The 13,857-nt window shown below is 37.6% G+C and overlaps 1 protein-coding gene across 1 annotated transcript in view; it reads left to right on the forward strand.

The window, feature by feature from the left end:
- LOC106529320 (interferon regulatory factor 4) overlaps positions 1-10,574 on the forward strand; it is a 12,116-nt gene extending 1,542 nt beyond the window's left edge. The window contains exons 2-8 of the mRNA XM_014024711.1: positions 326-512; positions 593-666; positions 4,577-4,715; positions 4,798-4,905; positions 6,613-6,987; positions 7,518-7,630; positions 8,748-10,574. Coding sequence (XP_013880165.1) covers positions 326-512; positions 593-666; positions 4,577-4,715; positions 4,798-4,905; positions 6,613-6,987; positions 7,518-7,630; positions 8,748-8,912 — 1,161 coding nt within the window. The 3' untranslated portion in view covers positions 8,913-10,574. The remainder of the gene's footprint in view (positions 1-325; positions 513-592; positions 667-4,576; positions 4,716-4,797; positions 4,906-6,612; positions 6,988-7,517; positions 7,631-8,747) is intronic.
- Positions 10,575-13,857: the final 3,283 nt, after the last annotated feature.

A 13,857-nucleotide genomic window follows, 5' to 3' on the forward strand; every position in this document is an offset into this window, starting at 1 on the left:
TTACTTTTACTTTTACTTTTACTTAAGTACAAAAAATATCAGATACTTTAATACTTTTACTCAAGTAATATTCCTAAAGGAGACTTTAACTTTTACCAAAGTATTTTTTGATAAGATACTTGTACTTTTACTCAAGTATCACTTTGTGGTACTTTATACAACACTGCTTAAAACCTTTTTAGTTTTTCTTTTTAAAAATTGATTTAAAAATTATTCTGAATTAAATCAACAGTTTGAAAGTTTCTGCAGCTGCGACTCTAAAAGCTCATGTTGGAAACGCAGATTATTAAAGTTTTGTTTGTCTTTCTGAAACCGTCGTGTGCAGGCCTGGGCTCTGTTCAAAGGCAAGTTCCGGGAGGGGATCGACAAGCCGGACCCCCCCACCTGGAAGACCCGGCTGCGCTGCGCCCTCAACAAGAGCAACGACTTTGAAGAGCTGGTGGAGAGGAGCCAGTTGGACATCTCCGATCCGTACAAAGTGTACCGCATCATCCCGGAGGGGGCCAAGAAACGTCAGTCCTCTTTAAAAATAATTTATTATATTTCACTTTGATGCATCTGTTCGCTCATAATGTTTCTGTCCTGCATGCAGGACCCAGACAGGAGGACAGTCCTCTGAGTCCTGTCAGCTACCAGATGCACCCCTCCTACCCTGTGCCCTCTCAGGTGATTTTCATAAGGGGCGGGGCTTCAGAGGCGCTCAGTGTCTGATAGGCTGATGAATAAAGAGTGGCAGTTTGTGCAGCTTCAGTGAGCCGACAGACATCAAGCTTTAAAGCTGAACAAAAACAAAAACAAAAATAATCTGTTTCCTGCAAGAACAGAGGTGACGCTGAGCGCCGAACAACAGCTGAAGCAACCAAAAGCTAAAAGAACCAAAGCAGAAAACACATATTCTATTAACATATGTTATATATATTATTAGAAGGAGTAATTAGCAGTAGCAATATTTGCATTTGTATTCAAATTAACAGAATTAGCATTAGCAGATATAGCAGAATAATTATTAGTAGAATTAGCATAATAGGCTAAGTGATGATAGCATTAACAGCCATGCAATTAGCTTTAATAGTTATAGAAGTAACATTAGCATTGATCTCATTAGTTGTAGCAGGATTAGCATTAGCAGAATTAGCATTAGCAGTGTTAGTTTTAGCAGTATTAACAGCAGTAAAATTAACATTAGCATTGGTAGAATTAGCAGTAATGGAAGTAGTAGTAGTTTAACTGAAATTAGTGTATCATTAAATTCACTTTAGCAGAATTAGCAGTAGTAGTAGCATTACCAGCAGTATAACTAGCATTAACAGAATTAAGAAGTTTTTATATTAAGAATTAAATTATTTATAGTAGACTCAATATTACCAGTAGTAAAATTAGTTGAATTCACTAAATTGGCAATAATAGAATTAGCGGTATTAACAGTAGTAATGTTAGCGTTAATATTAGTAGAATTAGCATTAGCAGATATAGCAGAATTATTATTAGTAGAATTAGCATAATAYGCTAAGTGATGATAGCATTAACAGCCATGCAATTAGCTTTAATAGTTATAGAAGTAGCATTAGCATTGATATAATTAGTTGTAGCAGCATTAGCATTAGCAATAGTAAAATAAGTGCAAGTGGTAGTGTTAACGTTAGTAAAATTAGCTTTAACAGTTGTAGAGTTGCCATTAGCATTGTTATAATTAGTTGTAGCAGGATTAGCATTAACATTAGTAGAATTAGCATTAGCATTGTTATAATTAGTTGTAGCAGGATTAGCATTAGCATTAGTTGAATTAGCATTAGCAGTGTTAATGTTAATTTTACTGCTGTTAACACTACTAACACTAGCGTTGGTAGAATTAGCAGTAATGGAAGTAGTAGTAGGTTAATTGAAATTAGTTTATTATTAAATTCACTTTAGCAGAATTAGCAGTAGTAGTAGCATTACCAGCAGTATAACTAGCATTAACAGAATTAAGAAGTTTTCATATTAAGAATTACATAATTTATAGTAGACTCAGTATTACCAGTAGTAAAATTAGTTGAATTCGCTAAATTAGCAATAATAGAATTAGCGGTATTAAAAGTAGTAATGTTAGCATTAATATTAGTAGAATTAGCATTAGCAGATATAGCAGAATTATTATTAGTAGAATTAGCATAATAAGCTAAATGATGATAGCATTAACAGCCATGCAATTAGCTTTAAAAGTTATAGAAGTAACATTAGCATTGATATAATTAGTTGTAGCAGAATTAGCATTAGCAATAGTAAAATAAGTGCAAGTGGTAGCGTTAATGTTAGTAAAATTATCTTTAACAGTTGTAGAATTACCATTAGCATTGTTATAATTAGTTGTAGCAGGATTAGCATTAGCATAGTAGAATTAGCATTAGCAGTGTTAGTGTTAGTAGTATTAGCAGTNCAAGTAATATGTTAACTTTTACCAAAGTATTTTTATGATAAGATACTTGTACTTTTACTCAAGTATCACTTTGTGGTACTTTATACAACACTGCTTAAAACCTTTTTAGTTTTTCTTTTTAAAAATTGATTTAAAAATTATTCTGAATTAAATCAACAGTTTGAAAGTTTCTGCAGCTGCGACTCTAAAAGCTCATGTTGGAAACGCAGATTATTAAAGTTTTGTTTGTCTTTCTGAAACCGTCGTGTGCAGGCCTGGGCTCTGTTCAAAGGCAAGTTCCGGGAGGGGATCGACAAGCCGGACCCCCCCACCTGGAAGACCCGGCTGCGCTGCGCCCTCAACAAGAGCAACGACTTTGAAGAGCTGGTGGAGAGGAGCCAGTTGGACATCTCCGATCCGTACAAAGTGTACCGCATCATCCCGGAGGGGGCCAAGAAACGTCAGTCCTCTTTAAAAATAATTTATTATATTTCACTTTGATGCATCTGTTCGCTCATAATGTTTCTGTCCTGCATGCAGGACCCAGACAGGAGGACAGTCCTCTGAGTCCTGTCAGCTACCAGATGCACCCCTCCTACCCTGTGCCCTCTCAGGTGATTTTCATAAGGGGCGGGGCTTCAGAGGCGCTCAGTGTCTGATAGGCTGATGAATAAAGAGTGGCAGTTTGTGCAGCTTCAGTGAGCCGACAGACATCAAGCTTTAAAGCTGAACAAAAACAAAAACAAAAATAATCTGTTTCCTGCAAGAACAGAGGTGACGCTGAGCGCCGAACAACAGCTGAAGCAACCAAAAGCTAAAAGAACCAAAGCAGAAAACACATATTCTATTAACATATGTTATATATATTATTAGAAGGAGTAATTAGCAGTAGCAATATTTGCATTTGTATTCAAATTAACAGAATTAGCATTAGCAGATATAGCAGAATAATTATTAGTAGAATTAGCATAATAGGCTAAGTGATGATAGCATTAACAGCCATGCAATTAGCTTTAATAGTTATAGAAGTAACATTAGCATTGATCTCATTAGTTGTAGCAGGATTAGCATTAGCAGAATTAGCATTAGCAGTGTTAGTTTTAGCAGTATTAACAGCAGTAAAATTAACATTAGCATTGGTAGAATTAGCAGTAATGGAAGTAGTAGTAGTTTAACTGAAATTAGTGTATCATTAAATTCACTTTAGCAGAATTAGCAGTAGTAGTAGCATTACCAGCAGTATAACTAGCATTAACAGAATTAAGAAGTTTTTATATTAAGAATTAAATTATTTATAGTAGACTCAATATTACCAGTAGTAAAATTAGTTGAATTCGCTAAATTGGCAATAATAGAATTAGCGGTATTAACAGTAGTAATGTTAGCATTAATATTAGTAGAATTAGCATTAGCAGATATAGCAGAATTATTATTAGTAAAATTAGCATAATAGGCTAAGTGATGATAGCATTAACAGCCATGCAATTAGCTTTAATAGTTATAGAAGTAACATTAGCATTGTTATAATTAGTTGTAGCAGGATTAGCATTAGCATTAGTAGAATTAGCATTAGCAGTGTTAGTGTTAGCAGTATTAACAGCAGTAAAATTAACATTAGCGTTGGTAGAATTAGCAGTGATGGAAGTAGTAGTAGGTTAATTGAAATTAATTTATTATTAAATTCACTTTAGCAGAATTAGCAGTAGTAGTAGCATTACGAGCAGTATAACTAGCATTAACAGAATTAAGAAGTTTTCATATTAAGAATTAAATTATTTATAGTAGACTCAATATTACCAGTAGTAAAATTAGTTGAATTCGCRAAATTAGCAATAATAGAATTAGTGGTATTAACAGTAGTAATGTTAGCATTAATATTAGTAGAATTAACATTACTAGAATAGTTGAATTAGCAGTTTTAATGTAATTAGAATTGGCATGAATTGAATTATCAATGCAATCTGCTGGCTTCTGTGGGTCTCATATTTATAAATAAAGGTAAATATGTTTAGAAAGTATTAAAGTTTTTTTAAAAAAATCTTCTGTTAAAGCAGCATTTAATAGTTTGAATGATTGTTACAATAAATAAAATCAGGATTTAGATTTTTAGAGCTGTTTTAAAGCCAACTATTTCATGTTTTATAATAAAAAAAATTACCTATGGTCCGTTTTTGTCACCAGATGCAACAGTACATGCCGAACCCAGAATGCACCTGGAGAGACTACTGTCCGGAGCAGGCGTCTCTGCCAGACCTCCCCTTCACTCAGTGTCCCTGTCCCCCCCGCAGCCTGTCCTGGCAGCCGCCATCCATGGAGAATGGTACGCCACCGTGCCCGGACCTGAAACGATGAATGAAAACAAACATTTTTCATCTCTAACACGTTTCCTTTGACCTCTGCAGGGTACCAGCTCAGAGCGTCCATCTACTCGTACGGCCCCGCCCCCGTTGACAGTCAGTCCTCGCCGTTTTCGCTGGACGCCAGCATCAGATCAGCCGAGGCGCTCTCAGGTACAACAAACATCAGCTCGTCTTCTTGTAGAGTGTCTTGAGAGCAACATTTAATACGGTTCAGGATTACCTTTTTTATTCTGTATTCATGGTTTTTACCTTTGAGTTAACAGGAACTAAAGGTTATTTTAAGAAGGAATATTTTACCTTCTCATCAAGCAAACAATAAATGGCGTACAATAAAGGTTAAAAAAGACTATAAAGTCGTGGATTGGTGCCGCCATCTTTGCTTCTCAACAAGATCCAAAAATACAACCAAAGTTTCAGCTTTAGTCTGAGGCTTTGTTCTCACATGATTAGACGTTTTCTAGCTTCTAAAATTTGAAATGTGACACAAATCTGTCTACACAGTTCCTGTTTCCTCAAAAGCAAAGAGTTTCGTTAATGACTGACTGACTGCAGAGAGAGTTTTGTTCCATGTCTACCTGCTGCAGGCCTGACAGCCTCAGGTACAAACACAGGCCTTACTACAGATTAGGGTTGGGCATAATCGTATTGTGTGCGATTAACCGTCAGAAAAACATTAATCGATTATTTTTTGGCACTTGACAATTAATACGATTAACGCCAGCAGGCAGAGTCCACTCGGTGCTTAAAAAAAAGTTCTGTAATTTATTTATCTATCAACACAATTTAAAATATGATGTATAGCCTGAAGTCTGTAATTTTGACACAATTTGGAACAGATTTTTACAAAGAGCAAATCTTTCCCACTAAATTGGTCATGTGACCAGGACATAAGGGTGTCCAGGGACTCCAGGGGATRAATCGTCAAATTAATCATTATCGGCTGAATACCACAATTAATCATGATTAATTTTTTTTGCCAATATTGCCCAACCCTACTACAGATGTAGCAATACATCGACACATTGATTAAATAATTAATGATCCAATTACATTGAAGCAAAATGAAAACATTGATTCACATAATCATTATCTGCCCGTCTCGCKCAATCATTCATGTAAATCAGCAGTTTTATCACGATATATTGATTCGTTTTGATGATGATACAATGTTTATCAAGAGCAGTTTGTCGTGATACAATTTCATTTCAATTTAATTCAAATCTGTGATAGAGAACCATCATATTTTCATCCATATATATATATATGTATATTTTTTATTTAACCTTTATTTATCCAAGTAAACTGTTTGAGAACCACTTCTCATTTATAAATTTATGATCTGGCAATTATATCGTGATCCAAACCAATCCATTAATCGTATGGTGATCCAAACCAATCGATAAATTGGATCGTGATCCAAACCAATTGATAAATTGTATTGTGATCCAAAGAAATCAATAAATCGCATCGTGATCCAAACCAATCCATAAATCTTATCGTGATCCAAACCAATCCATAAATCGTATCGTGATCCAAACCAATTGATACGTCGTTTAGTGATCCAAACCAATCGATAAATCGTTTAGTGATCCAAACCAATCGATACGTTGTTTAGTGATCCAAACCAATCGATATATCATATCGTGATCCAAACGATAAATCGTGTCATGATCCAAACCAATCGATAAATCGTTTAATGATCCAAACCAATCGATAAATCGTTTATTGATCCAAACCAATCGATAGTGCATTGTGACAAAGCTGCTGATATAAAATCCTGCACCATGCTACACCTGAGCCATCAGAGTATAAATAATGTGTTGCTGATCAAACTGAATCCTCCTCATTTCTAACCAGACTACCGTCTTCACGTCTCCGTGTTTTTACGGGACGCTCTGGTGAGGGAGGTGACCACGTCCAGTCTGGAGGGCTGCCACATCACCCCGTGCCCCCCGGAGAAGCACTACCTGACGCCCGGAGGCCCAGAAATCGTCCCYCTGCCGGTGGACAACCTCTCCACCCCGAGGAGGGGGGACGAGTGTCCGCCGAGCCCGCCGTCCGCCCTGGATAAGGGCGTCCAGCTCTGGATGGGCGCCGATGGACTCTACGCCCGCAGGATGTGCCAGAGCCGGGTGTACTGGGAGGGCGGCCCGTCGCCGTACGGAGACAAACCCAACAAGCTGGAGAAAGACGTCATCTGCAGACTTCTGCACACGCAGGACTACCTGACAGGTGAGACGATCGTCTAGACCTGGGATTAAACTAAAGAAGTGAGAGGACCAGGCTGAACCTGACAGACGGTCTGCAACCAACCGTGTGTCATTTCCTGTTTTTAGCTGAGCTTTAGAGAAACACTGACTCGTTTTAAATCAGACCTTTGAAACAAACTTTACAGTTTTTGATTCTGACACATTTAGTTTAAAAACCAAAGGACTGCCAGCTCATTTACTGGAAGGGGCACTTTGAAGTGTTGGAACTGTGGTCTTCAGGCAGCATTTCACGATAAGCTGAAGGTCACATGACTTTCTGCTGCGCCACATCATCCCCGCCCACACGCCCCAGCAGCCCCAGCTGTGACTGACAGCTAAAAGCATTTACATACTCAGTGTGACCTGGACTTTCCATTCGAATCACCCCAAATGTCAGGGTGCGGCTTAGAAAGAAATTCTTTTGAAATCTTCTCAGATGCTCTGAAGATATCAGAGRCGTTAATGTTGTGAACTTAAATCTTTTTTTTTGTTTGTTTGTTTCTTCCCCAACAGAGATCCAGAGTTACGGGCTCCACGGTCGGCCGCCGTCTCGATTCCAGGTCCTGCTGAGTTTCGGAGACGAGTGTCTGGACCCGCAGAGACAAAGACGGACGCTGACTGTCCAGGTGAAACTTCACGTCCACAGGGTTAAAATCCTAAAATAAATAATTTAAAAAAAAAAGATCCAAAACTGAGAAATGACATTTGAAAYTCTGCATAAGCTTTTATGTGATCAGGGCTGGTTCAACCAAACTAAACAAACCGCAACTTTTTAAAAAGTTTTTCATTGATTTTGAGATCTAAATGTTAAATTTAGTCAAAGAAGGTTTCTTTGAATTAGAGGTGCTCGATATTGACTTTTTGCCAATATTRGATACGTCAATATTGTTCAACACTTTATTTTCGATTCCGATATTAACCTATATTACAAGCCGATATTGAGGTGACATCACATAACTCCTGTCAGGGACATTATGCCTGCTTTTTGATACCCCACTGGATGCATTCCATGGATAAACATTGTCTGTACAAAAATAAAAACCATTAACCTGAAGTTAGGGAAAAAGTGCCATATTTATTTTTAACATTTTGTCTCAAACAATAGTTTGGATCATGTTCTCCCAGAGATAATCCAGTTTGATGATGTCATCAATCGTGCGCCGGTGAACGTCTCTGGACCAATAGTATTTCTTAATGCATTTTGGTCAAACCCAGGCTTTTGTCAGAAGAAAAACCGATACCGATATGTAGAGATTTTACATTTTTATGCTAATATCGGACCGATAATATCTGTAGGCCAATATTATCGGACATTCCTACTTTAAGTGTGAGTAAATGTTCGGGGTGTAAATCAGAAGCTTTATCACGATATGATATTATACTGGTTTGTTTGGATGACGATARGATGTTTATCGGTATCAAGTCTGGATGGGAGACTGATGACGTYAAGATTCAACACAATCTGCTGGCTTCCTTAGATTTGTGTTATTTGTTGTGTACACAGCCCTGAGATGCTTGTTGTGACTTGGTGCTGTGAAGTGAGTTATCAATTGGACATACGACAACATTATGGATATATWTTTGTTTTGCCTTGATGTAATTGTACATCAAGGCAAAACAAAAATATATCCATATCGTCATTGTACGTTGTACGGTTGATTCAGTAATCAATTATTTATTCAAATATATTGTTACACCCCTGGTAAACGGTGATTTATTAAAGTCCTGCCTGTATATTTGCAGGTGGAGCCGTTGCTCTCCAGGCAGCTCCTGTACTACGCCCAGCAGACAGCGGGCAGCCACTACTACCGCAGCTACGAGCACCCCGGAGTGACGGAGCACATTAACGCAACTGAGGACTACCAAAGAGCGATCACGCACCACCACAGCAGCGCCATGCAGGAGTGACCTCCCCACCCCCAACACACACACACACCCAAGAGCCATTTGAGAGACTAACTCATTAAAAAACGTTCACCGTTCAGCCGAACTGGACGCTAAACTCCGGGATGGATAGAGGCAAACGTGGGCGATGTTGTACAGGAAACCATGAACGTTTCATTAGCCCCATTGTCGATTCTGTTTGGACGCACGATTTATTTTTTCGTACTATATGAAACTGACAGCTGAGGCGATTGTACTGAAGAAAACAGCAACGAGGACTTCTGTGCCTTGAATGAATAATGCAAAACACACGTTTACTTTTATATATGGAGGTAGAACATCTTGAAATCTCAGGTATATCTAGCAGCTAGTTAGCTTAGCACAACAGAAACATTTTAAGGTTCTGGGAACAACTAGCAGCTAGTTAGTTAAACTTAAACATCTTTAAAATTCAGGGAACAACTAGCAGTTTGTTAGCTTAGCACAACATAAACATTTTAAGATTCAGGGAACAACTAGCAGCTAGTTAGTTAAACTTAACATAAACATCTTTAAAATTCAGGGAACAACTAGCAGTTAGTTAGTTAAACTTAAACAAACATCTTTAAAATTTAGGGAACAACTAGCAGCTAGTTAGCTTAGCACAACATAAACATCTTAAATATCCAGGGAAAACTAGCAGCTAGTTAGCAAAGCTTAGCACAACATAAACTTTAAAATTCAGGGAACTACTAGAAGCTAGTTAGCTAAACTTAAACATCTTTAAAATTCAGAGAATAACTATTAGCTAGTTAGCTAAGTTTAACATAAACATCTTTAAAAGTCAGGGAACTAGAAGCTAGTTACTAGAAGCTAGTTAGCTTAGCACAACATAAACATCTTTAAAATTCAGGGAACAACTAAAAGCTAGTTAGCTTAGCACAACATAAACACCTTTAAAATTCAGGGAACAACTAGCAGCTAGTTAGCTAAGTTTAACATAAACATCTTTAAAATTCAGGGAACAACTAGAAGCTAGTTAGCTTAGCACAACATAAACATCTTTAAAATTCAGGGAACAACTAGCAGCTAGTTAGCTAAGTTTAACATAAACATCTTTAAAATTCAGGGAACAACTAGCAGCTAGTTAGCTAAGTTTAACATAAACATCTTTAAAATTCAGGGAACAACTAGCAGTTTAGCGCAATATAAATATTCTGAAATCCAAGGAGCAACTAGCAGCTAATTAGCCTAGCTTAGCATAATGATTGAATCTTATAAAATCAATATGCTTCGCTTTGAACTGCCAAACTTTATTGTAAAACTGGATCTTTCCATTGTTAAGTTGTTAAAACAGACATTTAGGAATTTTGTGTTTTTTTTTCCATTGAGTTAAAGAAGCTTACTCTGGTTTAATACTGACTGTACAGATTTTCTTATGTATTTTTTTGAAAAATAACTAATCCACTCTTTTAACAGAACCATTTCTAACCTTTTGTAAATATTTTTTATTGCTAGTAGACACTATCACCACTGTTAAATAAAAATATCAATGCCTTATATTTGGTGTTTTTGTACAAGAAACTCGGGGAGCAGAGGTTGAAAAAGCTTTCTCACATGGACTTATAATACGAATGTTTCTTTTTGTACAAGTAAAGCTTGTATTTGTAAAAAAAATCTATGATAATAAAACAGACAACTACGAAACGACAGGCTGTGTTCATAAGAATGTCTTCGCAGCAGTACTACATGTGCGTGGTTTGAACAGGAAGTGTGGTTTACATGCAGGATGAAGCTGGTTAATCAAACACTTGGTAATCACAAACACTGTCTGCGATGACATCAGAGAGGGAGGAAGAGGTCGGCTATGCTTTCCGCGTAGAGCTGAGGAGAAAAACTTCCTGGCTTGTTTCCATTTTCGTGGGGAAAAAATGAAACCCAGAAGCAAAACAAAAATCCAGAAGATAGAAGAAAAACAATTATATTTTTACTTATACTTATACTATTATATTTATACTTTTACAAAATAATGCAATTTAAGGCCAAATTCTACCTTTTTTTTTTTTACCGTATTTGTGACCCGGTCAACCAAATTTCAATTCCTGAGATGACTATGTAAAGCTGCCAATTAATCCAAAGTGCACATTTTTGGACAGCAGGAGAAGTACATAAATAAAAGCCACGCATGCACAGACAGAGAACATGCAAACTTTGTGCAAAAAAGCTCCAGGAGTTGAATCTGTCACTTTCATAATGCAAACCATCCGTACTAAACTAATGCACCACTGCTTAAAATAATTAAAAGTCAAAACAGCCAAAGTACTCACAAATTACAAACATTTATGTGTACTATGATGCAGTATTTTACCAACTCCTGTGATATTTATTTTGCTTTTAATTAGTATAGCAACACATGAAAGGTCTTTCATGGTGAAAGACCTTTGGTGAAAATAACCTTTGAACTAAATTTAGTCAAAGCGGGGTTGTGTGGAATACTTATGAACAAGCACRGTCTTACCTGCAACAGACTGTGGTAAGATGGTTTGACAAATCAGGAGATGTGGAGTCAAGACAACGGGTACAAAATTTAAGTCGTCTTGAACAAATCAAAGTCAAAATGTTTAAGATTTTGCTTCGGAAATTTGATGTAACGGATTAAAAACTGGTCCTAACAGCAGAGGATGTTTGCTTTTAGTTAAAAGATAAAGAAAATGAAACCACTTTGGGAATGATATCCTGTGGGGTTCCTCAGGGCCCGATTCTCGAACCACTTCAGTTTTCATTGTACCTGCTCCCTTTGGGGGTCTCTTCAGAGTAAACATGCCATTTTCCTTCCATTGCTAAGCTAACAGTTCCTTCCTTTAAAGCCAAATAGATCTTACTCCATTCAACATCAGCTAAAATATCTGTGACAACAAGGTTTTGACGGCTTTGTACGTTTTACCAGTGGTGGGCACAGCTAACAAAAGTTCCCTTTGCTAACTCATAATCAGCTAACTAAAAATTTAGCTTCTGTAATGCTAAACATGTAAGAAAGAGTGGAAGCTAATGCTAACACCTAACCGCTAAATGCTAATGAGACTGTCAGTCTGTGTCACAGGTCGTAGTGTCACTTTGTCTTCTGAGCTGAAGACAGGTGGGACTGACACAAACTTGCTGATGTTAGCTTGTTAGTTAGCTGTTAGCGGAATAAAGTTGGCAAAATCCAATCTAGCTGACGTTAATTGGTCTGCTAAGTTATTAATGTTAGTGGAAAAGGTAATCCGCTAAATGAAAAATTACAGTAGTTCTGCTATTAAATGTTAGCAGACTTAAAGTTGACAAAACCTGAGTGGAAGCTAACTGATCCACTAATGGTTTTCAAAGTTAGTAAAAAGCTAATCTGCTAAACGATACATTTTGCTATTAGCTGATTAGCTGAATTATGCCCATCATAAGATTTTAAGCTTTAATAAAAAAAAAACTTATCAAGTAAAAACACACAAGACACTGTTGTGGCTCAAACTTCCTGTTGACACGGTGCATCAAAGCTTTATTTTTGCTGTCTGCAAGACAATATTTCCCCAATCACGGTGAGCAAATCACATCTGATGCATTTATTTTCTCCACCCCTTCTTTGCTCAGCACAACCTCGCAGTTGCAAAAACATATTTGTTGTCGTCTTTTCTCCTGAATGGAACATAGAATAAAAATAAAAACAAAAGTTTGATCGAAAAGAAAAAAGTCCCCGTTTTCTCCTCCCTTACTGTAAACAGAGCGCCGGCGAGGAGAGGAGCTTTGAACTCGTTTGGTGAATGAATCCGTGGGAGGACCGAGCTAAGTTTAGAACAGAGACGATCAAAACAACTCTACAGCTCTTCGTGGCTTTCCCCTACGTGTCGATGGGAAACCAAGCTGACAAAAAAAAAAAAAAAAGGCTGAGGTGTGTGAACGATAGCAAAAGGCTGCAAAAGACAGAGCTACGATTGCGGCTTGTACATTCAGAAGATGAGTCTTATCGGACCGACCCCTTCGACTCTGCCCTCAATTACCCTCCTGAGCTAAAGCCGCACCCTTTCTCCTCTACAACAGCCAAAGAGCTCGCTGCTACCCACAACCACCCTCAACTGCTGGTCTGAACAACGACCTGAGCCGTCCCCACCCTGCGCACACCCAGGACGCCCCCCGCCCCACCCACACCTCAGCCCAAGAGGAGCTGACACGATGAAGAGATGAGCTGGAGCTCCAGAGATGAATAGCCGAAGCTTCTGGTTTCAGCCAACCGTCTGCAAACCAACGTTTATCCCAAGGTGTCAAACTGAATTTACATCTTAAGACTAGAAGAGAACTCGTAAAAAAAATACTTTAAAACTCTGCAGTAAACGTCACAATCGAGGAGTCTCAGAGATCGGTTTTGACAAAAGTTGTATTTTAATGCAGGGCCGCTAAAATCATTCACCAAAAACATCAATTTTTATTTTTACCATTGAAGARGCTCAAAAACCACAACGTCTGTCTGGTCTGAGTTTAAAATGAAGAGTCATCCAGGTTTTTTATGTCTCTATATGAATTTATAATCTAAGCAACAGACTGGACTCWTCAGGTTTCATGTATAAATATAACAGTCATCAGCGTAACGTTGAATTTATGTTGCAGCTTCTTTCCTAAATGGTTTAAAGCCGACGCATTTTCACTGAGTGGGCCTCAAAGCGTCAGCTGTAATCAACTTCAACTAAATGTCCCGTTCCTGAGCCCCGCTAACCAACACTAACTGACCTCTACCTGGTGTTTCCTGCATAGAAACAGCGTTTAACACGTCTTGTAAACACTGAAAAGTTCTATGTGTATGACTGACTATATGTGAAATAAATAATAAAGAAATACTATTAAAAGAAGAAGTTTAACTCACTACTGAGTTGTGGTGAGTAGCTGCCTTGAATTCTGAACTCTCCCGCTTCCCAGTGAACTCCATCCATCCATCCATTTTCTGTATACGCTTCTTCCTTTTCAA

This window comes from Austrofundulus limnaeus, unplaced genomic scaffold, assembly GCF_001266775.1.
Source record: "Austrofundulus limnaeus strain Quisiro unplaced genomic scaffold, Austrofundulus_limnaeus-1.0 Scaffold436, whole genome shotgun sequence".
NCBI classification, from domain to species: domain Eukaryota; kingdom Metazoa; phylum Chordata; class Actinopteri; order Cyprinodontiformes; family Rivulidae; genus Austrofundulus; species Austrofundulus limnaeus.